The following is a 25,637-nucleotide window of genomic DNA, read 5'->3' on the forward strand; positions in this document are numbered from 1 at the left end:
TTTTAAGTATGTTAATAGCAAGAGGAGGGCTAAAGAAAACATTGGACTGATACTTGTTGAAGATGGTCACCTGACAAATGGGGATGAAGAAAAAGTGGAGGCATTCAGTGCTTTTTTTTGCCTCAGTCTTTAATAATACCAATAGATCTTGGGCTGCACAGTCCCCTGAGTTGGAGGACCATGACTGTGGGAACAGTAACTTTCCATTTGTGGACACTGGAATTGTAAGGGACTAGCTGTATCAGCTGAATGTTCATAAGTCCATGGGACCTGATGGGATTCATCCCAGAGTACTGACGGAGCTAGCAGATGTTACAGCAGGACCCCTCTCAATCATCTACCAAAGGTCTTGGGAGTCTGGGGAGGTCCCTGCTGACTGGAAGCTAGCCAATGTTATTCCAATTTACAAGAAGGGCGTGAGGGAAGACCAAGGAAACTACAGACTTGTTAGTCTAACCTCAATTCCTGGAAAAATTGTGGAGAAGATTATACTGGGTACTACTGAAAGGCATTTAAAGAACAATGCAATCATCAGGCACAGTCAACATGGGTTCACAAAGGGAAAGTCCTGTTTAACTAATTTGATATCCTTCTATAATAAGGTCACCCACCTAGTCGATGAAGGGAAGGAAGTGGATGTAGTTTTTCTGGATTTTAGTAAGGCTTTTGACAATGTCCCTCACAGCATCCTTCTCGACAAGTTGTCCAACTGTGAGATGAGCAGATACACAGTGTGATGGGTGAAGAACTGGCTGAACGGCAGGGCTCAAAGGGTTGTAGTGAATGGGGCTACATCTGGCTGGCAACCAGTCACCAGCGGTGTTCCTCAGGGCTCAATTCTAGAGGAAGTTCTGTTCAATATTTTTATCAATGATCTGGATGCAGGAGTTGAATGCACCATTAGCAAATTTGCTGACGATACTAAACTGGGAGGTGCTGTTGAGTCTCTTGAGGGATGAGAGGCCTTGCAGAGGGATCTAGATAAATTGGAGCATTGAGCAATCATCAACGGCATGAAATTTAACAAGAACAAATGTTGGATTCTGCACCTGGGACAGAGTAACGCTGGACACAAGTGTAGATTGGGAGAGGAGTGGCTGGAGAGCAGCCCTGCAGAGAGGGATCTGGAGGTGCTGGTCGACAGCAGGCTCAATAGGAGTCAGCCGTGTGCCCTGGCAGCCATGAGGGCAAACAGCATTCTGGGGTGCATGAAACACAGTATAACCAGCCAGTCAAAGGACGTGACTATCCCGCCATATTTAGGGTTGTTGCGGCCTCACCTTGAGTATTGTGTGCAGTGCTGGGCCCCACAATTTAAGAAGGATGTTAAGGTCCTTAAATGCATCCAGAGGAGGGCAACAAAGCTGGTGAAAGGGCTGGAAGGCATGTCCTATGAGGAGCGGCTGAGGACTCTGGGTTTGTCTAGCTTGGAGAAAAGGAGGCTGAGGGGTGACCTCATTGCTCTCTACAGCTTCCTGAGGAGGGGCAGTGGAGAGGGAGGTGCTGAGCTCTTCTCCCTGGGATCCAGGGACAGGACGCGTGGGAATGGTTCAAAGCTGCGTCAGGGGAGGTTCAGACTTGACATTCGGAAGCATTTCTTTACCGAGAAGGTGGTCAAACACTGGAAGAGGCTTCCTAGAGAGGTGGTCAATGCCCCATGCCTCTCAGTGTTTAAGAGGCATTTGGACAATGCCCTTAATAACATGCTTTAACTTTTGGTCAGCCCTGAAGTGGTCAGGCAGTTGGACTAAATGATCGTTGTAGGTCCCTTCCAACTGAACTATTTTATTATATTCTAAACTGAGGAATTGGTGTTCAGATCAAATCGAAATGATCATTTTCTTCATTTTTACCTTATACTTTGATGAAAAAGGATTAAAATATATTTCAGACACTTTTTAGAAAAGCAAAGGAAAAAAAAAGTTCAAATTCACAACAGAGCAACAAGAGAAGTCATTAGGGGTCATGTCACGCGCATCCTTCTTTTACAAAACAGCTTAATACCTAGAGCTCTCACCAATGCCTAGGAAAATCCATGTGACTTTCCTCATCTATCTGTGGGCAGCTGAGCCCAGAATCTCCTGCCTCTCAGGAAAATTCATAACCCCCAAGACATACTATATCTCCTGAAGCGAGGTACACTGCTGACATGTTCTCCTTTCTCGAAACAAATATAAACTACAGCAGGAACCAAAACATTCTTCCCAGGGAAGGCAACCACTAGACTGAAGAGGAGTTCTCACTTTTTTGCTCTGTCAAAGCAGAACAACTGAGAGGTGATATTGATATTGAAAGTATCCATGCCAGAAGTGCTATGCAAAGTAAACATACAGGTTCAAATCCTCTCCAGCAGAGGATGGAAATTAGTCTTCACTTTCAACATCTGAGCTGAATGGTTTCAAATCCTGAGCTGATCAGTGACAGGAAACATTCATGTACATGCTCAAATATACATGCTGAAAATTATATTAGTATTTTTATTCTATTGATATTTTATTGACTGAATTCATTGTATCAATTTGTCTCTCTAAAACATCAATTAATTGAAAATGCAATGTGTACAACACAAAATATTTTACAAAATGACAGAAGTAGCCTTCCACAAGCCTGCTTGTGCTTTTCCCCACATGTATTTATTATGATCCCCTTTTTACAGAGTGACGTGCCTGTGGCAGGTTGACCCTGGCTGAATGCCAGGTGCCCACCAAAGCCGTTCTATCACTCCCCCCTCCTCAGCTGGACAGGGGAGAGAAAATATAACAAAGACCTTGTGGGTTGAGATAAGGACAGGAGAGATCACTCACCAATTACCATCATGGGCAAAACAGACTCAGCTTGGGGAAAATTAACTCAATTTATTGCCAATCAACCAGAGTAGGGTAATGAGAAATAAAACCAAATCTCAGAACACCTTCCCTCCACCCCTCCCTTCTTCCCTGGCACAGCTTCACTCACAGATTCTCTACCTAACCCCCTCCCCCAGCAGCACAGGGGGATGGGGAATGGGGGTTTACAGTCAGTTCATCACACATTATTTCTGCTGCTTCATCCTCCTCAGGGGGAGGACTCCTCACACTCTTCCCCTGCTCCAGCATGGGGTCCCTCCCATGGGAGACAGTCCTCCATGAACTTCTCCAACGTGGGTCCTTCCCACAGGCTGCAGTTCTTCACGAACTGCTCCAGCATGGGGTCCCTCCCATGGGAGACAGTCCTCCATGAACTTCTCCAACGTGGGTCCTTCCCACAGGCTGCAGTTCTTCACGAACTGCTCCAGCATGGCTCCCTTCCAAGGGGTGCAGTCCTTCAGGAGCACACCGCTCCAGCGTGGGTCCCCCACGGGGTCACAAGTCCTGCCAGAAAACCTCCTCTGTGGGCTCCTCTCTCCAGAAATCCGCAGGTCCTGCCAGGAGCCTTCTCCAGCACAGGCTTCCCACAGGGTCACAGCCTCCTTCGGGCACCCACCTGCTCTGGCGTGGGGTCTTCCACGGGCTGCAGGTGGATATCTGCTCCACTGTGGACCTCCCTGGGCTGCAGGGGGACAGCCTGCCTCACCATGGTCTTCACCACGGGCTGCAGGGGAATCTCTGCTCCGGTGCCTGGAGCATCTCCTCCCCCTCCTTCTTCACTGACCTTGGTGTCTGCAGGGTTGTTTCTCTTACATGTTCTCACTCTCTCTCCGGCTGCCGTTTTCCCTGTGTCCCAACTTTTTTTCCCTTCTTAAAAATGTTATCCCAGAGGCGTTACCACTATCGCTGATTGGCTCGGCCTTGGCTGGCGGTGGGTCCGTCTTAGAGCCGGCTGGTATTGGCTCTGTTGGACACAGGGGAAGCATCTAGCAGTTTCTCACAGAAGCCACCCCTGTAACGCCCCCCCCCCAAAACCTTGCCACACAAAGCCAATACAGTGCCTTAGGAGTTCTGCACTAATGAGCGGGTAGGAAGGAGACTGCTCAGCTAGGAAGTTCAATATTCAGTTCTACCATTATCTTTCAAAACAAAATTTCATACTTCATACATTAAAACACCTATCCCTACCAGAAATAAAATGCAGCTCTTGCAGGTTTTTCCTCCTTAAAACCAGCCATATTCAGAAATCTCCATTTTTTTCATTATTCCACTTGTATCCAGATCTCTCTGCTAGCCATTTGCCTTCAACTGTATTTCAACAGATGCAATATAATTTTAACATTTCTTTAAAATTTCCCAATTTACATACTGCACGCTCCAGTCTTACCATCCTTTTGACAGCATAGTGCTCTGCCTGCATTGACAAAACAATTATGTAGCTAGACAGAGCAGTGATCAGATAGACCTGATATTCACTTGTTTAAAACAAAAAGGAAAACCCAAAAAAGCAAACAAAGCAAACAAGAAAGAGAATACATGATGTTCAAAGATGTTCTAGTTATTGGCCTACGTAACTGTGATCTTGCTAGTTTTACCTCTGCTCCTCATCATCTTTTCATGCTAGTTACCCTCTAACATTCCAGCAAGTTCCATGCAAGCAGGCCTGAGCAAAACCTCATGTACTGCCGTTCCAAGCAGCTCAGTGAAGGGTAGAGGTTTGGAATACAAACCAAGTTTCTGGGGATGTAAAAAATCTGTCTCTGACATTTATGAACATTGGTCAGAGTAATGAAATGTGATTGCTGAATGGCCCTTTTGCAATTGAATTCAACGTAAGGAAACAACGATTTTTTTTCAATGAAATGTCTTTGGTTATTCTTAAAAAAGCAAACAATCAAATGCCTTCAAAAAAAAAAACAAAACACCAACAAAACAACCTATGTACACTTGTTTATTAGATGTTTTTTGACCTGCAAAACAGGAGATATCCTGCAACATCAAGCAGTCCAGAGAGATTGCCTTTACATGCAATGAGGCCTTTTCTCTTTCCAGTACACCTTTGCCAGCAGCAGTACTGCTGGTTGTAATTAAAAAATGAAGTTCCATTACAGTTTGTCACAGGTTTATGCAACACTGAAATAGATGGTCAAGATCCGTTTCTAAAAACAATATGCATTAAATTTACAAACCTATGTGTTGAAAGTATTTATTGAATTGTGGCAGATTATAGGCTTGAAAATATATTTGTTAATTATGTTGTTTTAACTTAGTCGTATGAAATGGTTGTTGAGCCACTGGAAGATATTTGTTAACAATATATAAATTAATTTAAAATTTAAGTTTCTATTCTATCTTCATTGAAACAGAACCATCTAAAGTAAAGTTGTTATTCAAAATATGTATATTAGATAAAGGTTTTTTCCTCCACATTTGCCTTCATTTTTTTAATAAAAAAAGAAAGGAAGTCACTTCGAGCTGCAGAAAAACATGCCAGTCAACCTGAAAAATAAAAGATTAATAAAGATACTAAGATCTGTAAATTTATTCAAACTTAACCACAGGCTTTGTTATATGCTTCACCTATAAATATCTATCAGAAAAAATATAAAAGGGAATTATTTAATAATCTACTTCTCCACTTTATATTTTGGTAGAGTGTTTGTTTTTCACAACTGAGTTTGTGTCGTGGTTTAACCCCAGCCAGCGGCTAAGCACCACGCAGCCGCTCACTCACTCCCCCCAACACACCCAGTGGGATGGGGGAGAAAATCAGGAAAAAGAAGCAAAACCCGCGGGTTGAGATAAGAACGGTTTAATAGAACAGAAAGGAAGAAACTAATAATGATAACACTAATAAAATGACAACAGTAGTAATAAAAGGATTGGAATGTACAAATGATGCGCAGGGCAATTGCTCACCACCCGCCGACCAACACCCAGCTAGTCCCCAAGCGGCGATTCCCCGCCCCCACTTCCCAGTTCCTATACTAGATGGGACGTCACATGGTATGGAATACCCTGTTGGCCACTTTGGGTCAGCTGCCCTGGCTGTGTCCTGTGCCAACTTCTTGTGCCCCTCCAGCTTTCTCGCTGGCTGGGCTTGAGAAGCTGAAAAATCCTTGACATTAGTATAAACACTACTTAGGAACAACTGAAAACATCAGTGTTATCAACATTCTTCTCATACTGAACTCAAAACATGGCACTGTACCAGCTACTAGGAAGACAATTAACTCTATCCCAGCTGAAACTAGGACACTTTGAAGTCTTTTGGTACAAAAATTCTCTTTCTCTAATCTTCAAGCATTCAAACAAAGTAGTCCATATTCCTTAATGATGGCACAGTCCCTGTGCTGGCTTTCAAGATCAGCCACACAGTACAGGTTAAAGGTGACAAGGGAAAGTGTTTACCTGCAAGTAAAAAGTTGCCTATAATCATAGCCACTGTGAAGTGGCTCTAAAATAAGCACTCAAAGAAACTTTGGTTGGGGACCTATGACCTGAACTATAGACAACAGCAAATGTACCAAGGAAGCAAAACAAAAAGTGTTTCCATTTACTATGGTGAATAAAACACCAGATGTCCATCTATATATTCCATCCATATTCACTGAAAATGAAGTTGTCTAAATATAATAAATAGGTTTCTGGCTTTCAGCAAATGAAAATATTTTACTTTGGAGATCTCTGAAGAGGTTTTAGCCACAAGCCAATATTCCTTAGAAAGACAAAATTTAGTTTAGCCAAATATTTATATCTCATTTTTAGAGGACAGTGAGTTATGAACTATTCAAACACTTTTAAGATAAAGATGTGTAATAATTAGAACAGCCAAATAGATATTAATAATTCATTGGTGGAGAACAGCAAGAAATTGAGGGTGAAAAATGATTAATGGAACTTCTCATCTTAATCTTAGAAAAGATACTGATCTGTTGCACAATCAAAATATATAATATGACAGTGTGGTGGGTTGACCCTGGCTGGACACCAGGTGCCCACCAAAGCCGTTCTATCACTCCCCCCTCCTCAGCTGGACAGGGGAGAGAAAATATAACAAAGGGCTCATGGGTTGAGATAAGGACAGGAGAGATCACTCACCAATTACCATCATGGGCAAAACAGACTCAGCTTGGGGAAAATTAACTCAATTTATTGCCAATCAACCAGAGTAGGGTAATGAGAAATAAAACCAAATCTCAGAACACCTTCCCTCCACCCCTCCCTTCTTCCCAGGCTCAACTTCACTCCCGGATTCTCTAACTAACCCCCCCCCAGCGGCACAGGGGGACAGGGAATGGGGTTTACAGTCAGTTCATCACACGTTATTTTCTGCCGCTTCATCCTCCTCAGGGGGAGGACTCCTCACACTCTTCCCCTGCTCCAGCATGTGTCCCTCCCACGGGAGACAGTCCTCCACGAACTTCTCCAACATGGGCCCTTCCCACAGGCTGCAGTTCTTCACAAACTGCTCCAGCATGGGTCCTTTCCACAGGGTGCAGTCCTTCAGGAGCACACTGCTCCAGCGTGGGTCCCCCCCCAGGGTCACAAGTCCTGCCAGCAAACCTGCTCCAGAGTGGGCTCCTCTCTCCACAGATCCGCAGGTCCTGCCAGGACCCTGCTCCAGCACGGGGTTCCCATGGGGTCACAGCCTCCTTCAGGCACCCACCTGCTCTGGCGTGGGGTCCTCCCCGGGCTGCAGGTGGATATCTGCTCCACCATGGACCTCCCTGGGCTGCAGGGGGACAGCCTGCCTCACCATGGTCTTCCCCACAGGCTGCAGGGGAATCTCTGCTTCGGCGCCTGGAGCATCTCCTCCCCCTCCTTCTTCACTGACCTTGGTGTCTGCAGGGTTGTTTCTCTGACATGTTCTCACTCCTCTCTCTGGCTGCTGTTTCTGTCTGTCCCAACCTTCTTTCCTTCTTAAAAATGTTATCACAGAGGTGCTACCACTATCGCTGATTGGCTTGGCCTTGGCTGGCGGCGGGTCCGTCTTAGAGCTGGCTGGTATTGGCTCTGTCGGACACAGGGGAAGCATCTAGCAGCTTCTTACAGAAGCCACCCCTGTAACCCCCCCTGCTACCAAAACCTTGCCACACAAAGCCAGTACGGAGAGGAATGGAACTTGAAGCATATTCAAATTTTTCTGATATACTAATTCAGAAAATGCACAGCACCCATGGGTGACATTTTTTAAAAATCAGTTTTACTATTTATGGCTCCTTTTGGCTAGAATTCTGAAAGATGTTCAGCCACAGAGTCCAGATGCTTACAAGTATCTAGGTCCCTAACTCGTTCTGAAATCCAAAGATAGATAGGCTCCTGACTTCCATCTCAGATCTTCATCTAACATCCTATAGATTTGCACACTTTGTGCAGAGCACTGGGTAAAATTTACATTTTTCAAAGCTGTTCCAGAAATGGAAATCTTTGTACTGGAAACATGAAACCAAGTTAAATATCATATTCCGTTTGCTCATTTTGCCAGTGGCATAAAATCAGTATGTACATTCAACATTAAGATGAGCTGCAATTCAGTGACACTTCATGGAATTACAAGTCAGTAGCCCCAGCAGGAACATCTGCTACCATTTTACACAGACCCATCATACCTGCATTCCTGGGCTATAAAGCTATCTCTCCTTCCCTGAACCAAGTCTGAACTCTGTTGCACTGTAAGAAGCAAGTGTGGAAGTTCACTGCAGCTGTTCCATCCCCTCCACAGAAAGATAAATTTGGTCTATCCTGTCGAGAATGTAAAAGTTAGCTGCAGCTTAGAAATGATACAATCACGGTCAAATCAAGCAATGTTAATACAGTCCTTGGGAATGAGGGGCAGGGGGTGGAAATTGCTGAATAACACTGACAGGTCGTATAATACTGAAGGAGTATTCCTCAGACCTGTCTTAACGAGAATCATCTTTCACCAAAAGAAAATTAGTCTGCATGTGAACGACAGAGCACAGCATACAGGCAGACCACAGGAAAATGTACCTTTAGGAAACAAGAACATAGGAGTTTTCATCTTCAGTTTAAAAGAGAAGCAAGAAATTTTAAACTCATAGCTAATATCTTTAAATAGCAAACTAAAACTCAGGACATTTAATTGGATTCAGTCATCATTTATGTTGTATTTACTTCACATCTAGCTAAGTAATATTTGTATGAAATAATACAATTATATAGGTACTGGATTTAATTCTTTTCAACATCAAAAACCTTGAAATTGTTTTTAGATTTCTTCTTCTGTTCCAGTGAGATCAGCCATCATAATAAATTCACTCCTTCAATAAATACACAATAAGTACATGTACAAATCCTACTCAACTTTTCAACACCCAGCAGTATATCATTGCATTTAATATTCAGTTCCAAATTTCAATAAACACCTATAAGTTAGTAAAAACATGCATTTCAGATATTTACTGACAAGATGTATCCAATTAAAAGTCGGTTTGGTCCTGTGGGCACCTAAATTAGGATACTTCTCTCTCACTTGTCCCATACATGCAATGTCTGTTGCTTAATAAGCTATTGAATTTCAGACATTTTCGATTTTGACCCTTTTTAAATGCTCTGTTAGATTGACTACCATCTGGCAGTGCTTACTCTTAATACCACACTCCCTTTGCATTACAAAAGTGTGTTTCTTATAATTATATCTTAGATGTATGCAACACTAGAATTCCCAAGCGGGCAATAAATGGGCTGAGGAGACAATTTGGGCAAAAAGTATCTTGTTACTAGGTCTATGGTGACAGCATGTTCAATTGCATCAGATGCATTCTCAACAGAAAGCTGCCAACCTGCCCAAGTCATGGGAAATAGAAAATGTGCATACAATTACTTTTTTTTTAATTATTACAAGGTATTTATTTACTGTCCTGGTTTTGGCTGGAATAAAGTTAATTTTCTTCTTAGTAGCTGGTATAATGTTGTGGTTTGGATTTAGTATGAGAATAATGTTGATAACACACTGATGTTTTCAGTTGTTGCTAAGTAGCATTTAAACTAAATCAAGGATTTTTCAGCTTCTCATGCCCAGCCAGCAAGAAGGCTGGAGGGGCACAAGAAGTTGGGAGGGGACACAGCCAGGACAGCTGACCCAAAGTGGCCAAAGGAATATTCCATACCATGTGACATCGCATCTAGTATATAAAATGGGTGGAGTTGGCCAGGAGCATGTGGATTGCCGCTCGGGAACTAACTGGGCATTGGTCAGTAAGTGGTGAACAATTGCATTGTGCATCTCTTGTTTTGTATATTCCAATCCTTTTATTATTAGTATTGTCATTTTATTATTGTTATTATTATCATTACTAGTTTCTTCCTTTCTGTTCTATTAAACCGTTCTTATCTCAACCCATGAGTTTTAATTTTTTTTTTCCTGATTCTCTCCCCCATCCCACTGGGTGGGGGGAAGTGAGTGAGCGGCTGCGTGGTGCTTAGTTGCTGGCTGGGGTCAAACCATGATATTTACAAACTCCAAGACACTATGAAGAATACCTAGCTGAACTTCTCCCTGCTAGTTTGAACTAACAGCTCAGTATCTCCTAGTTAACAGACTCAGAAATACTGAAAAACTGCATAGCAGAGCTAACAAATTTTCTTAAAAAAAATCAATGCATCATTTCCATTTATATAAAGGAATTCATTATATCTTCAGGAAGGGATGTAGGAGGGGGAAGGAAAAACAGAATGAGGGAAAAGAGAAGTTGTTTTCAAAACAAAAAAAAACAAACCAAAACCAACTACGCAACTGATCTGTGAGGGACTACATCACCATGCTCTTGCTAACTTTCAAATGAGAATTGCAAGTTGTCTATAGCAAGATTTCACTACCTGAAAATTAGACCATGAGAAATGCTATAAATAAAAGACATCAAAAGCAGGATTCAGTATTTAGGGATTCACCTAGATAACAGTTTCCATAAACAATGGGGACACAGCTCTGAAAAACAGGAAATCTCTGAAGTATACTTGGTAAGGTGGGTAACAAGAAAGGTACCCAGTTATTAACTGAAGCTTGAGGTATATGCCTTATTTATTTTACTACTTATGTTTTGTTTCCAAGGGTTTGTCTGACAGAGTAATCCCTAGTTGGAGAAAGGAAATCTTTGCTTTACTACTAAGCTCGTCTGGCAGTGAAGACAAGGTGAACCAGAGTGACAGACAAGCTTGGCTGTTATCTTCGCTGAGAAATCAAGTGCAAACAAGCACATATGCAGCCATCCCTAGGAACCTGTAGCCCAGGATGTGTTTGGGGAACCAAGAAGCTTGCAAGTATGTACTGTCAGGCAGTAATAGGATGTTTTAGGGGTTAGTATTGCCTACTACTGGTTTCATAGTAATTTCTCTACCAGACAGAAATCATAAGTCCTCCTGAAATGAACAAATAGACAGAAGTCATTCAAGAGCCTAATGGAAAACCTCTCAGTAGTCATGTGAAAGCTTGATTGCATCTCCATGGTTTTCCACCCATACTCTTATTCCATCTCCTGGGTAAAGTTGGATAGATCTTACTGTATATATCTTATAAAGGTTCTGTATATTGTCCATAGCTTTGACCTAGAGCAAGTTAGAATAATAACAAGCAAGTTGGTGAGGGGCCTGGAGCACAAGTCTTACAAGGAGCAGCTGAGGGAGCTGGGGCTGTTTAGTCTGGAGAAAAGGAGGCTGAGGGGAGACCTTATCGCTCTCTACAACTACCTGAAGGGGGGTTGTAGTGAGGTGGGTGCTGGTCTCTTCTGTCAGGTGGCTGGAGATAGGACGAGAGGAAATGGCCTCAAGTTGCACCAGGGGAGGTTTAGATTGGATATTAGGAAAAAATTCTTTACTGAAAGAGTTGTCAGGCATTGGAACAGGCTGCCCAGGGAAGTGGCTGAGTCACCATCCCTGGAGGTATTCAAAAAGCACGTAGACAAGGCACTTCAGGACATGGTTTAGTGGGCATGGTTGATGGTTGGACCTGATGATCTTGAAGGTCTTTTCCAACCTAAATGATTCTATGATTCTATGATTTATCATTAGGATCCTATGATATATTACCCTAATTTTACTGCAATCTACAGATTTGCTTAAAGTTCAGATCATATCAGAACAACACTGCATATTGCTGCAGTCATGCCAAAGAGAGTTGCTGCTTTGAGGATCTGGTAAGTTATTGTAAGATACAACAGAACCAGCCAAGGAAACATCAGTACTTCCATACTTTGCTGACAGGAGAGAAAAATCTGGAGGCAACCAGAATACGCTACATATAGAATTGGAAGATTTGATATTGTGAAGGCACATTTTATTTCTGTGGGGCTCTTCACATACTGAAGGTTCAGCACAAGCATAAGCTTCAGTGGATTGCAGACACAGACTAAGAACTGGATGAAAAAGAACAATAATTTTTATGTATATTGGCTATTTTAAATTACATCATTTAAAAAAAAAAACCAACAAAAACTTATTCCTGACAGTAACAGACTTGACTATCATTTTCTATATTAAACTAGCTTTGACTGTGAGCATAAAGCAATCTGTGCTTTTTCAGCTGAAAGCAAAATATCTTAATAAGAATTTTTTAATAAATATGATATTTTTAGAGATAGAAAATGTATTAATGTCAGCAGCATGCTAAATTCCAAAAGTGTATCAAATTATTTGTTAAATAACATGCTTCGTTAGATAAGACAGCCACATAAACAGCACAGAAGTTAATAAAATAAGAACAAAATTCTGTTCTTAGCTACATGCTGCAACTCCAATTGTGGGAATTTCACTGGCATAAATAAGAACAGGTTTAGGGGTTTTAGGGGGTTTGGTTTTTTAATATATAATGGAAACAGACTGCATTTCTTTTGTAATCAAATGAATATTTTCAGAACACAAGTTTACTCCAGACTTGTTCCAATTGCATTGCAAACCAAGGCAATAAGATTATTTCAAAATATCATGCAGATTTCCTGAATCTGACTATGATCAGATTAAAAGATATTAGCAGAGGTTTTATGGAAGCTAAATGACAGTGTCCTTGAGGTAATACTGACATTGACTCCAGCTGAAACAGTTTTTGGTCATTAACATACCTTACTATGTGTCTAGAACAAGCCCTCCAATAATTAGAGTTGAATACACTATGGTTTTTAAAATTAAATCATGCCTCTGGGAAAGAATCAGGGAATAGACAGCTAAAGGACTTTCAAGTGATTAACAAGAACTATACTGTCAGGTTAAAAATTAAACATTGCAAAGTAGGTTAAGAATTTTTTCTCTCTCAAAAATTGGATGTTGACATAGAAAATGGCTCTCAGGCATGCTGTTGAGTGAAAGCAGAGGTGAGAATGGATACTGCTTATTTACAACCAAATTAAGTAAGTTTCTCTACTAATTTTCATAATTCAAACTGAGCCTTCAAACCAAGCCTCTCAAAAAAGCTGACAAAGTTTAATTAAATATTACAGTTCCACTGATCTTGGGTAGACAGAAATGCAGAGGTAAAGATTCATACTTTTTAAGTGACCTCTGATTTCATAAGTCTCTATTTCTGAGTACTCTGAAAAAACCTACCCCAGACTGAACAATCAGAAACTGAGCCACTCAAATTTTAACTTGATTATATAATCATAAAAAAGCCTAAGCAACTTATCAAATGTTATGCATTTTTTTTATTCAGCTTTGTAGTCACCAAAATCCTCAAACCAAATCCTAAACGCAGACCTTTATTTACTATTCCATGCTTTTACGTAGTATTCCAATTCACAGTTCCCTCCATACATTCAAGTCCAAGAAACCTAATATAAAGAAAAACCTTTTACTGATGTGATTATAAGCATTGCTTATTTTGATGAACTAATAAATAAAGTGCCAGTACACATTCAGAAATGTGTAGTCTTGCTAAAATAACCAATGGGAATAACAGAATCAGTACTTTTCCCCCCATGAGCCCAAACATGATGCTGATCTTCTGAGATCTAAATCTTGATATGTGTATATATAGAGATAATATTGATCAAGCACTTTTTTCTCACTACAGTCAAAACAAAAAAATCAGAAAACTGAAGAGGAAGTCTCATGATATTGAGCATCCCAGGTGAAAGTTTAAAGACTCACATATAACACCCCCAAAATATCATCTTTTAGATTACTGTCCTGGTTTCAGCTGGGATAGAGTTAACTGTCTTCCTAGTAGCTGGTACAGCGCTATGTTTTGAGTTCAGTATGTGAAGAATGTTGATAACACTGATGTTTTCAGTTGTTGCTAAGTAGTGTTTAGACTGTAGTCAAGGATTTTTCAGCTTCTCATGCCCAGCCAGCAAGAAAGCTGGAGGGGCACAAGAAGTTGGCACAGGACACAGCCAGGGCACCTGACCCAAAGTGGCCAATGGGGTATTCCATACCATGTGACGTCCCATCTAGTATAGGAACAGGGAAGTGGGGGCAGGGAATCACCACTTGGGGACTAGCTGGGTGTTGGTCGGCGGGTGGTGAGCAATTGCACTGCGCATCATTTGTACATTCCAATCCTTTTATTACTACTGTTGTCATTTTATTAGTATTATCATTATTAGCTGCTGCTTTTCTGTTCTTATCTCAACCCACAAGTTTTACTTCTTTTCCTGATTTTCTCCCCCATCCCACTGGGTGTGTTGGGAGTGAGTGAGCGGCTGCATGGTGCTTAGTTGCTGGCTGGGGTTAAACCACGACAATTACCCATAGGAATTCTGTAATGATTTGGTTTGTTTTTTTTGTTTTGTTTTGTTTTAAACATATCTCAAAATCATGGTGAATGCATTTGCCTTCATTTAGATTGTGAGGAAGCTGAATATTCTAAAATTAAACATCCTGCAGAAAAATATGTACTTGTGTACTTCTTCATAGGTGCTGCAGGTGATCTTCAAAACATCCCAAGTTAAATTAAAAGTACCTCAAAGAACTGAGGAATTATTTGAGTTATGCTTACTGAGCTCTTTCTCTGCTGTAAACATTACACTATGTTCAAGTATATAACATGTCCAAAGTTTGAAAGAAAATGCAGTGAATGGACTGTTATTCCAGGACTAGAATGGACATAATAAAAATTGGGAAATGTTCAACATATATGTGAGTTCAAACTATAGATTAGTATCCTTCATTATCCAGAGACAGAAGGATGTCTTATCAATAAAATGAATTGCTTTCGTTGCACAAATAAAGGCATAAACCTTCCCACATCCCCTAGAGGACTGGAAGGTGAGTGGCTGCTGCACCAACCTCAGGTGGACTCAGATGGCTTTCTTTTGTGGTTCTTGAAGAAAATTTCAAAGAGGACAAGAACACATGACCCTCATGAGCCCAAAAGCACAACATACACTTCTACGTATCCATTTTCACTAATACGTGCTTATAACTGGTACAAAAAGAAATGCCAGTAGCTAGCTTTAGTCAACTAGATTTCACAACAAATGAATCAGTGACAGCCAATGATGAGACATTATTCAATATTAAAAATAATAGGAACTCAAGATGATAAGAATCTAATGCATTTCTGGCCCATATTCCACATCAAATCATTTCCAATAGAATATTTCGTTGCTTATTTTTGGTCCTGCTTCCTAAATGTCTAATTTTGATATTTCATGCTGCAATTTCACCCCATTACTTCTATGTAATTTCTTTCCTCTTTGGAACATCCACTTATGCATTTGAGGACCATTACCATATTTCTCTTCAGCCTACCTTTATGGGAGTTGCATTTTACCTGGGGAACTATTATAAAGCTTAATATATAATTTGCTGTCAGAAAGAATTTTTGGACATTATAAATTCATTGTTTAGATTAATGCTACAAATTTGTCATTTTATCCTTTGGGGCATTTACAGAATTGCAAAAATTGTTGGAATGCAGCAAATAAAAAGCCAAGCACTACTAATAATCTTTTTAATACTAAATGGTTCTCTGTGTTTAGTCACATACAAAGAGTGAATGTTCATGTAATAGGAATAGTTTAACTGTACAAAGTTTTTCTTTAATAGAAATAAAAATTATAATCACCACAATAGTATTTGAAAATGATACATGAAAGATAGCCCTAGCTAAAACTGTGCTTCAGTCATAAAAACATAAATAAATAAAAAAAAAAACCAAAGAAATCGGTTCATGCAAGGAATGTATACAGTATAATTATAAATCCTGATTATCAGTTTATTAGCAAATAATTCAAAAGTCTCGATACCGTAAGAGAACCTCATGACACATCCTAGCAACAAGACTGAGATGACTACCTTTAGAATCCAAAACTACAGATATTTCATACTCCTACACTACCAGTGACATACATAATGTATACATTAAAACCCACACTAATTTGTAACTGATCTATTTAATATAAACCAACATGATTTATATACTTAATTTTACGTACATATATCTATATCAAGTACACTTAAGTATGATACAACACATTTTTGTCTTCATCACATATAACATTACTTTCAAACTCTACTGCTCTGTATAAACCTAAGTATATAACAGCTCACAAAAAGATAAATTTCATTAGCTTCAACTGAGACATTACATACATGTGACAAAAAAGAGGGACAAAGTGCTTACCCTAAGCTTCTTAAAATATAAATGATAGCTATAACATATAGAGTGAAGACTGGTCCCAAGGAATAACAGGTTTTAAATCAATATATGCACAAATTTTAGAAATATGTATGTGAGCTGCACATATAACATACACAGTCTACCACGTTAGGGTGACTGCTGGTGGTCAAAGGCAGGTCCAAAAGACATGTACAAATTAAAAAGAAAGTTGATGCATAAGGCAAATGTAAGTTCAAAATTGAGAGAAGTATAATAAAAAACATGAAGCACACTAATACATTGCAATTATGACTTACACTTTGGCACATACTTAACTGAAAAATTAAGCTGCACATGTGCATGACAACATGGATGGGTTGCATAAAACTGCACAAAATAAAAGAATATTTTTAATAGCAACAGACATAAAAATATTCTTCCATAAGTACCTAGATGTACATATGCAAATATGATTGTGTCTTTCACCCTGATTAAAACCCATTAAAACCTGACATTAAATTTACTTACAAGGTAGCATCAGTAGAGCTTTGTGATTTATAAAGGTTTATATGATAAGCCTCATAGGTTTACATGATAACCCTCAAATGTGTATACAAAAAGGTTTTGAAACTGGAATGCCACACATTAAAAAAATCTGGCATACCTTTACTATTCACTATGCTCTGAAATTTTCTGTTCGAGTTTTAGAACTAACTCTGCTTTTAGTTTTCTGTTATTATTAAAATAAGGCTTTGTGCTCCTTGAATAGATGAGAAGTTACCCAGAGAGATTCTCCAAATATAAGATGGTAATAGTTTATTGCTATTGTTGCAAATCAGTTCATACTTTATATTCATCTATATAGGAAAAAGATCTTCAGCATCGCCTGCATTGCACTTCCTTATCCACTACTCTGCCAGTTAACTCCTGTGATGGGTTGACCCTGGCTGGACGCCAGGTGCCCACCAAAGCCGTTCTATCACTCCCCCAACCTCAGCTGGACAGGGGAGAGAAAAATATAACAAAGAGCTTGTGGGTTGAGATAAGGACAGGAGAGATCATTCACTAATTACCGTCACAGGCAAAACAGGCTTAGCTTGGGGAAAATTAACTCAATTTATTACAAATCAACCAGAGTAAGGTAATGAGAAATAAAACCAAATCTCAGAACACCTTCCCTCCACCCCTCCCTTCTTCCCAGGCACAACTTCACACCTGGATTTCTCCACCAAGCCCCCCCAGCGACGCAGGGGGATGGGGATGGGGTTTACGGTCATCAGACGTTATTTTCTGCCGCTTCAACCCTCCTCAGGGGGAGGACTCATCACACTCTTCCCCTGCTCCAGCGTGGGGTCCCACCCACAGGAGACAGTCCTCCATGAACTTCTCCAACGTGGGCCATTCCCACAGGCTGCAGTTCTTCACAAACTGCTCCAGCATGGGTCCTTTCCACAGGGTGCAGTCCTTCAGGAGCACACTGCTCCAGCATGGGTCCCCCACGGGGTCACAAGTCCTGCCAGAAAACCTGCTCCAGAGTGGGCTCCTCTCTCCACAGATCCGCAGGTCCTGCCAGGAGCCTGCTCCAGCGCGGGCTTCCCACGGGGTCACCTGCTCTGGCGTGGGGTCCTCCCCGGGCTGCAGGTGGATATCTGCTCCACCGTGGACCTCCCTGGACTGCAGGGGGACAGCCTGCCTCACCATGGTCTTCACCACAGGCTGCAGGGGAATCTCTGCTCTGGTGCCTGGAGCACCTCCTCCCCCTCCTTCTTCACTGACTTTGGTGTCTGCAGGGTTGTTTCTCTTACATGTTCTCACTCCTCTCTCTGGCTGCTGTTTCTGTCTGTCCCAACTTTTTTCCTTCTTAAAAATGTTATCACAGAGGCATTACCACTATCGCTGATTGGCTCGGCCTTGGCCGGCGGTGGGTCCGTCTTAGAGCCAGCTGGTATAGGCTCTCTCTCGAACACAGGGGAAGCTTCCAGCAGCTTCTTACAGAAGCCACCCCTGTAACTCCCCCCGCTACCAAAACCTTGCCACACAAAACCAATACAACTCCACATCACAGTCTTACTTCACTTCATCTTGAAGCCAATTAAAATTTCTGTCCCCACTTTCAGTCAAAGGCTGTTCCCAAGCGTCAAATTAAGAACTGGAACCATCAGAGTGCGAAGGCTACATTTACTCACACACATATTATTCCCACTCAGTCTTTCTCATACATTGCTCTTTCTTGTCAAAAGATGCCTCTCTCTTGTGACTCTGGAGGTAGTAACTCTGATTTCTTTCTAGAATGCTTACTACAGATGCCCTAGCTGATGTGGTAATAAAAACAAGATTTCCATGACAGCGCGAGTTTCTCTGTGTACTCATAGACAGGGAGGGAGGGAGATGCCACAGGGCTGGACCCAACAGTCCAGGCATGTGCAAGCAAGCCCTCTGAGCATTAATGAAACTCCTGATGTGCCTAAGGACACTGAGTAATTGTCTTAAAAATCAGCCACGTACATTTCCACTAATACCAGAAGGCCATAATATATGAAAGTCACCCAAAGCCCAGGTCCACCGCAACTCTGCTATGAAATGAGTGAAATGTATGGCAGCACCAGAACCATGTGCAGTTGCTTGCATCTCCCATTGGCTTCATGCTGCTCTCATCCGGTGGCTGCAAGGCCATGGGGCTGGCTTGATGATGCTCTCCCATGGGCTCGTTCTGCACACAAGCAGGGATGACCGGAGGCACTTGGTATCTCACAGAAAGCATGCAGGACTTCAATAAACTCTAACCAAAACACTGACGATAAATTCACTTTTTGTGAGTCATGCAATTACACAGAATTGTTGTCCAAGTTTAGAGATGCAGTAATCACAGCTGCAAAGAGATAAACAGAGGTCTTTTGCTGGGTTCGATGTGCATTAGGTGCTCGGTTTACATAACAGATTCCAAATTAGACATTAACCTCAGAAGACTGAGAAGAGACAACCAGGAACAAAATGGTCCCCTTGTGGAAAAATTATGTAATACTTATTGAATTTAATTCTCCAAGGGTGTATCTGTCTGATGAAGAGCAAATTCTTCCCTGAAACACAGGCAGGACGAAGAGCCATAAAACTAGAGACCAAGCCCCACAAGGATGCAAGTAACTGATTCACAGAGCACTGAGTTTACAGACACAGCTTCCACACTCTGTTCATACCTAAAAAGGGGGGCGGGAGGGTGCAGGGATGCTGCCTGCCCCCCCAAACAACACAGAAAAATATTGCTCGGTGTGTAGATAAACATACTAAGTTCTATAAAAATCATGAGAATGAGGTCAATAAATGTAACCAAATGCATCAAAGTATCCCAGCAAATGCATACAAGCATCCAGAATTAGAAGAAAAAAAAAAAAAAGAGAATCCACAGGAGTCTGTACCAGAATTTTCCCATGTCTTACATGGTTAACCCAATATTCTCCTAAGTGTGCCTATATTTAAAATTTACTGTGATGTTCATTTTCATATGTGCTACAAACACCCTAATAGCTAAATTTACAAACTTACCCTAAATCTTCCCATTTGGATATCATAAAATATTCAGCTTTTTTACCTTATTCCCATATAGGAAGATGAATAGAATATATATATAGTACAACTTCTTCACACATTTCTATAGACACTGCCACCCAAAAAGAGTATTACCATTATACCAATTATTTCAGGAGAAATGACACAAACATCTCACATTTCTCACTGAAACAGTCCTACTGGCTAAAAAATTGGGTCCAGATCAGGCCACATCATTCCAAGACTAATGAAAGACTATGAACTTTATTTAAAAAACAAAACCCTTTATTCTAATAAAATAAAAACATAATAAAACCCCCAGAAAATACAGCTAATTAAAGAATATGCAGATGACAGTCCTGAAAAGGATGCAGTGTTGTTTACTCCTACTGAAAAAAATAAGTAAACATATGCTATGATCTCTAAACCTTCCCACAGGAAAAGGTAGGACAGAATTAGAAGAAATTTGTGTAATGAAACAGAATCAACATACCTATCACCTATTTCACATATCAGCTTAAAAAGTTACATGGGCAAAATATGATGCATAACCTCCTATTGCCCAAAACATCGTTCAGTTGTGTACCTCACTCAGAATCCAAGCTTACAACAAATGAGGGAATTTACTCACAAGAATAATCTCATTCATTTTAAGGGAATTCTCATGTGAATGAAGTTACTCATGCACACATGCAGGTAAGAGGCTATCAGACCCCCCCCCAGTCTCCTATGCATGTTACCACAGCACAAGATGTGACCTGCTATGTCCCTCTCTGGCTGGCGGAAAGGGAGTGGGTGGACTCTTGGCTCTCTCTCCCCCCTTAATGCACCTGCTAGTGCAGCTGAGCTGGCATGTGAGGGAAAAGGTATTCCAGGAAAAGAATGAGTGCAGCTTATTGCCTCCAGGAACCCAGGAAAAAGCAGGGATTTGAAGCATGATTTTGAGTCATAACTGAGTGCTGCCCTGCTCCTCTGCTCTTATAGCTGTACTGCTCTCAAGCTTGACTGCAAAGTGTTAGCACAGCTCACTGCATAACACCTCACTCTGAATAGTCCCACAGAAATTTGGACTTTGGAAGTATTTCCTCTCATTCCCTCTTGAAGCATGTTCTATTTAAGCTACTTTTTCTTAGAAGATCCATGTAACTTGATCATTCTGGATTTTCCTTTTTTAAAAAATGGTTTCTGATGTGATTCGCTTATTGTATACACGCAGGCTGTTCAATTCAAGCTGTTGATCAAATATGCTTAACATCACCGATAGTTCTTTAGCAAATATCATAGAGTGTAAAATTTACAAAGGCATATAGCCAGCTGGCATATATAGCAAAATTAAATAATCCTTCATTTAAGATGTAATTTTAAAGGGAAATATCTCTTCCCTGGAATTTATTTGCACTGCTTTTCATGCGAATATTCCAATTTTGCATACCTTCAACTTATTGTGACAGCAACGTTCTAATTTAGCATCACGTTTACCTCTCTGTCTCTGAAAACGTTGTTTCCCATACAGCGTTAGCTTGGATAAAGTTATTTTGCTGCAACTCAGACAAAAACGTGCTTCCTTCACGTGACACCATGAACAAGTGTTTACGCCGGGCGCTCAGGAAGGAGCCGGCATGCGCCCAACGAGGCCCCCAGGATTTTAAATAAATTATTATGTAACTGTCGCTGCGTGCACCCCAGCGAGCTCTCCCACCCTTGGGCAAGGCCGTGCCCCGCTCCGGCGGCGCCCCCGCCCGCTCCCCGCCTGACGGACGCAGCGAATGCGGCGGCCCCCGCGACGCGACCAACCCGGGATGGCCCCGCTGCCAGCGCGGCCTCCCCGCCGCGCCGGCCGGGCTATGCCCGCAGCCCCGCGGGGGCGGCCGGCGTGCCCCGGGTGCAGCACGCTGGAGAGCGCCGCGCCGAGCCAAGCCCCGCGTCCGCCCCACCGGCGGTGCACGGACTGCGGAGGGCAGGGCAATTGCCCTGCGCCGGCTTCCAGCCCCTTCCCCGCCGCACGGACGGGGGAGGCAAAGTGTTAGTCTCCAAGCGGGGCAGTGAGGCGCCGCGGGGAGTGAGGGAGGGAAGGGGCGAGGCGAGGCCTGCCCGCGGGGACGGCGAGAAGGGGAACATCCTCACCTCCGCGGGGCGCGGCCGGCCGCCGAGCGAGCGCCGGTGCTCGCCGCCCCCCCCCAGGCCGGAACCCGCCGAAGTTTCTGCCGGGCGAGGTGCGAGGCGGCGGGGCCGCCCCCCGTGCGGTCGCGGGAGCCCCGTGCTCACCTGAAGTCGCTGTAAGGGTGGATGATCCAGAACCCCGCGGTTTTAACCCTTTCCTGCTCCTTCTCCACCGCCTTCTGGCTGCCGAACATGCGGAGGGAGAATTTGTTGACCCCCGGCTGCAGCATAGAGGTGAACTGCCGCTGCATGAAGCCGTACTGCCGCCGGGGCCCATCAGCATCCTCGAAGCCCAACACAGGCTCCTCGCCCCCGCCGCCGTCCACTTTGAAGCACACCGAGTTGCCATGCTCCTTCACGCCGCCGCCGCTGCCCCTGCCTCCGGGGCTGCTCTGGCCTTTCTCCGCCGGAGCCGCCGGCTTGGCTGGGAAGGCGTTAGCGCTGCTATCGTCCCGGCTGCCGGGAGAGGAGCTGCGCTTCCCATCCTCCATGCTGCGGGGCGGGCGCGCACCAGCCACGGGAGAGCGCGGGGAAGCCTCGCCGCCGCCGGTGTCCTTCAGCGGCGCGGCTGGGCTGGGCTCAGCTCTGCGCCGCCGCGCCGCCCGGCATGGCCAGCGCCGCTGACTCTGAGCCGCGCTCCCGCGCAGGGCTGGCACCGCTTCCCCTCGCCCGCCCCCTGCCAGCGGCCGCGCCACACCGCCCGCCTGACATTGAGCGCTCCGGAGTCCTTGAGGGGCTGAGGCGCCCGGGCCGAGGGGAGGGGGAGGAGCCCGGGGGGGGCGGGCTCTGCCCTCGTGGCCGCGGCGCGCGTGGGCCTGGCGGAGGTTCGACATGTGGGCGCGAGTGCGGTGGCCCACGGGGCGGGAGGCCCGGCCTCCCTCCCTCCCTCCACATGGCAGCGGCGGCCGTGCTGCTCGTCGGGGTGGCGCTCTGTGCGGCTTGAGGCGACGGTCGCCGGGCAGAGGGGAGGGGTGGGGAGGAGAGAGGCTCCTTGGTTGAGTGCGGGGCTGCCCCGAGGGCCTCGGCCGGCGGCCCTGCCTGTTCTTCCAACAGAAATACAATAAAACGGATGGGTTTGTATTTCACCTTGGCTGAACCGAGCAGTGAGATGCTGGGTGGTAGTGTGCCTCCACAATGAGAGTGGGAAATGGTGGCTGGAAATGAAACTGTAGAGAGGTCTCACAGGCTCGCCCTTTATGCACAGCCTGCCTCTTGCGAAGCCTGTCTCATGCTTGTCATGGAAGAGAGCAAGAGACAGACGTCTGCCTGGTAATGGAGCCAAGTGACAGCACTGGAGGTAGCACAGGTATTTTGGGTTCATACTGCTCAAAATGAAATCAGAACCTACCCTTTGCTGGTGCAGTGTGTGTGTGATAGCAAGAGAGGAGGAGGGGGTGTGAGGAGGGAAGGCCAGGTTTTGAGTGACATTTGTTTTCGCACACAAAACAGTTCGCTCCAGTTAGATGACATTTCACTACCTCTGAGTGGCTGTTTCCGTGTTCCAGAACATTACGCTGACTGAAAACGCATGGTCGAGTACACAACCATACAGGTGCATGATTTGTGGGCTGCTTCACATGCAGCTGGAGCACGCAGGGGTGCAATTCCTGATGGGAAGGCACAATCATGTGAAGGAGGGCTGTGCCACCACGGGAGCCTGCCTGTCTTACTGTAAAGAGTAAAATGGCAGGTGTACCCAAGTGCGGATAAAAGCTTTTCACATATGCCTGTTACGGAGGCTCACACAATCAAATCCAGCAGGTGTTAAAAATCAGATTTATTCTTCAGTAAAAAAGTTAGTTAAAAGTCCGATAACATTTGTGAACCACAGGTTCAATGATGTAAGGGGAATTAGTACTACACAGCTGACTTAAGAATTCTTAAGATTTAAAAATGATGACTCAAAATGTGCATATCACTCATCTAAAAGATGAGGGCTCTCAACCTCGAGGAGTTACCTAGGGCGGCGTCCAGATCCAAGGGGAGAGTCCCTGACTGCAGACCCGCTGCTCCGAGGAGGACTGATTCAAAATGTCCTCTGGTGGGACCCCGTTTATACCCTTGTCGAATCTGGCCTGAGGTCATTTTAATCCCCATTGGCCAAAAGGTCAATACTTCAGTGTACCTGGCACATATCAATTGGTCAGTTCAATTTTCAACCTGCCGCCTCTAGGGTTTGGGGTTTTTTTCCTCTCCTCCCTGCCCAGAGAAGTTTTGTTTCCTGTCGGGGCGGGTGTACCTGCCACAATGCCAAGCAGTGATTTTGGTTTTGTTTGTGTGTAAACAGGGATCTGGAGTCCGTGTTCAGATGGCTCCACCTCACATTGAAGTGCGTCAGTTATAGTTAAGAAGTCTCCAGGAGACAGAGAAAAGGCTGTTGGACTGGAAGGAAGCAGGAGGTATTTCTATATCCCAGATACTGCAAGTAGACTCAAAGGAAATAGGATATGTATTGCCTTGGGTATCTCTACACACATTATCCTGGGGACATTTGGAAGAGGGCTGGAAAGACACCCAAAATGTCAGGAGTGCATTAACGATAAAGTATAGTATTTGGGGAGCTGTGGAGTGAGGTAGGATCTGAGAAAGCATCGAGTACTTCCAGTTCTGCCAATGGTAAGCAGCTGTTTACAAGCCATGAGCGAGGAGTAGGGCCTTGGTCTCTCCTCTGAAAACTGAAAGATGTTGATATTTACCCTTAAAGGGTGTGAGTTTGTTTGGGTTACAGAATGATGGGGAATCAATATCCGCAGATGATATCACAGGAGCTATAACATTATGTGTACCTGCAAAAGCATAAAGGCACGTATTACAGCACATATGCATAGGTCTTGGGACTCCATTTGGTTTGACATAGGTTTGTTTTTCACAAATTCTCAACACGCTTTTCATTTTGCACATTAAAAATATGTTAAGAAAGAATTAGTAAAGACTCCCAAGCTTAGCTCCGGTATTTTCAATGGTATTTGTCACTTCATTGTTACCCAGTTCCTCCTTTACAAAACAGACATTTAAAACAAACTAGTTAGAGAAACAGATGTGCAAATCTGCACACCACAGTTTTCACAGTGCAAATCAGGTGTGTTGGGGAGTTGTGTTTCAAAACTGGATCTGAGGGCTTTTCTCAACAATTCCAGCTCTAACAGAATGTTTACGCCTAGTGCACTCAAACACGCAAGGTTCAGATGATGTTAATGTGTTGTTAAGTGTGGAAGATGTTAACATTAACATGATGTTAGTGTGGAAGAGGATGGCAAGTGTAGATGCACCAGGATGGATTGCTGGAGGCTAGGCAGTGACCAGCATAGGAAGGAATATGCTTGCAGTGTGATTGGTTGAGGGCTGACATACATAAACCTTCCTCATCTGGAGTGATACTTTTCTGTATGATTTTATCCTAAAACAGTGAAGAGTGTGTGCACAGCTGCTGATGGCTCATGCACAGCTGCTGATAGACAAAACCCTCTTACTGGTTTATCCCCAGATGACGTCCTCCTCCTTCCCACATCCAATGTCTGTCACCAAATGATAAT

The 25,637-nt window shown here is 43.4% G+C and overlaps 1 protein-coding gene across 1 annotated transcript in view; it reads right to left on the reverse strand.

Moving 5' to 3' along the window:
- LOC138683343 (potassium/sodium hyperpolarization-activated cyclic nucleotide-gated channel 1-like) overlaps positions 1-22,801 on the reverse strand; it is a 255,360-nt gene extending 232,559 nt beyond the window's left edge. The window contains exon 1 of the mRNA XM_069775035.1: positions 22,210-22,801. Coding sequence (XP_069631136.1) covers positions 22,210-22,595 — 386 coding nt within the window. The 5' untranslated portion in view covers positions 22,596-22,801. The remainder of the gene's footprint in view (positions 1-22,209) is intronic.
- Between the last annotated feature and the right edge of the window lie 2,836 nt (positions 22,802-25,637).

This window comes from Haliaeetus albicilla, chromosome W, assembly GCF_947461875.1.
Source record: "Haliaeetus albicilla chromosome W, bHalAlb1.1, whole genome shotgun sequence".
Taxonomy (NCBI): domain Eukaryota; kingdom Metazoa; phylum Chordata; class Aves; order Accipitriformes; family Accipitridae; genus Haliaeetus; species Haliaeetus albicilla.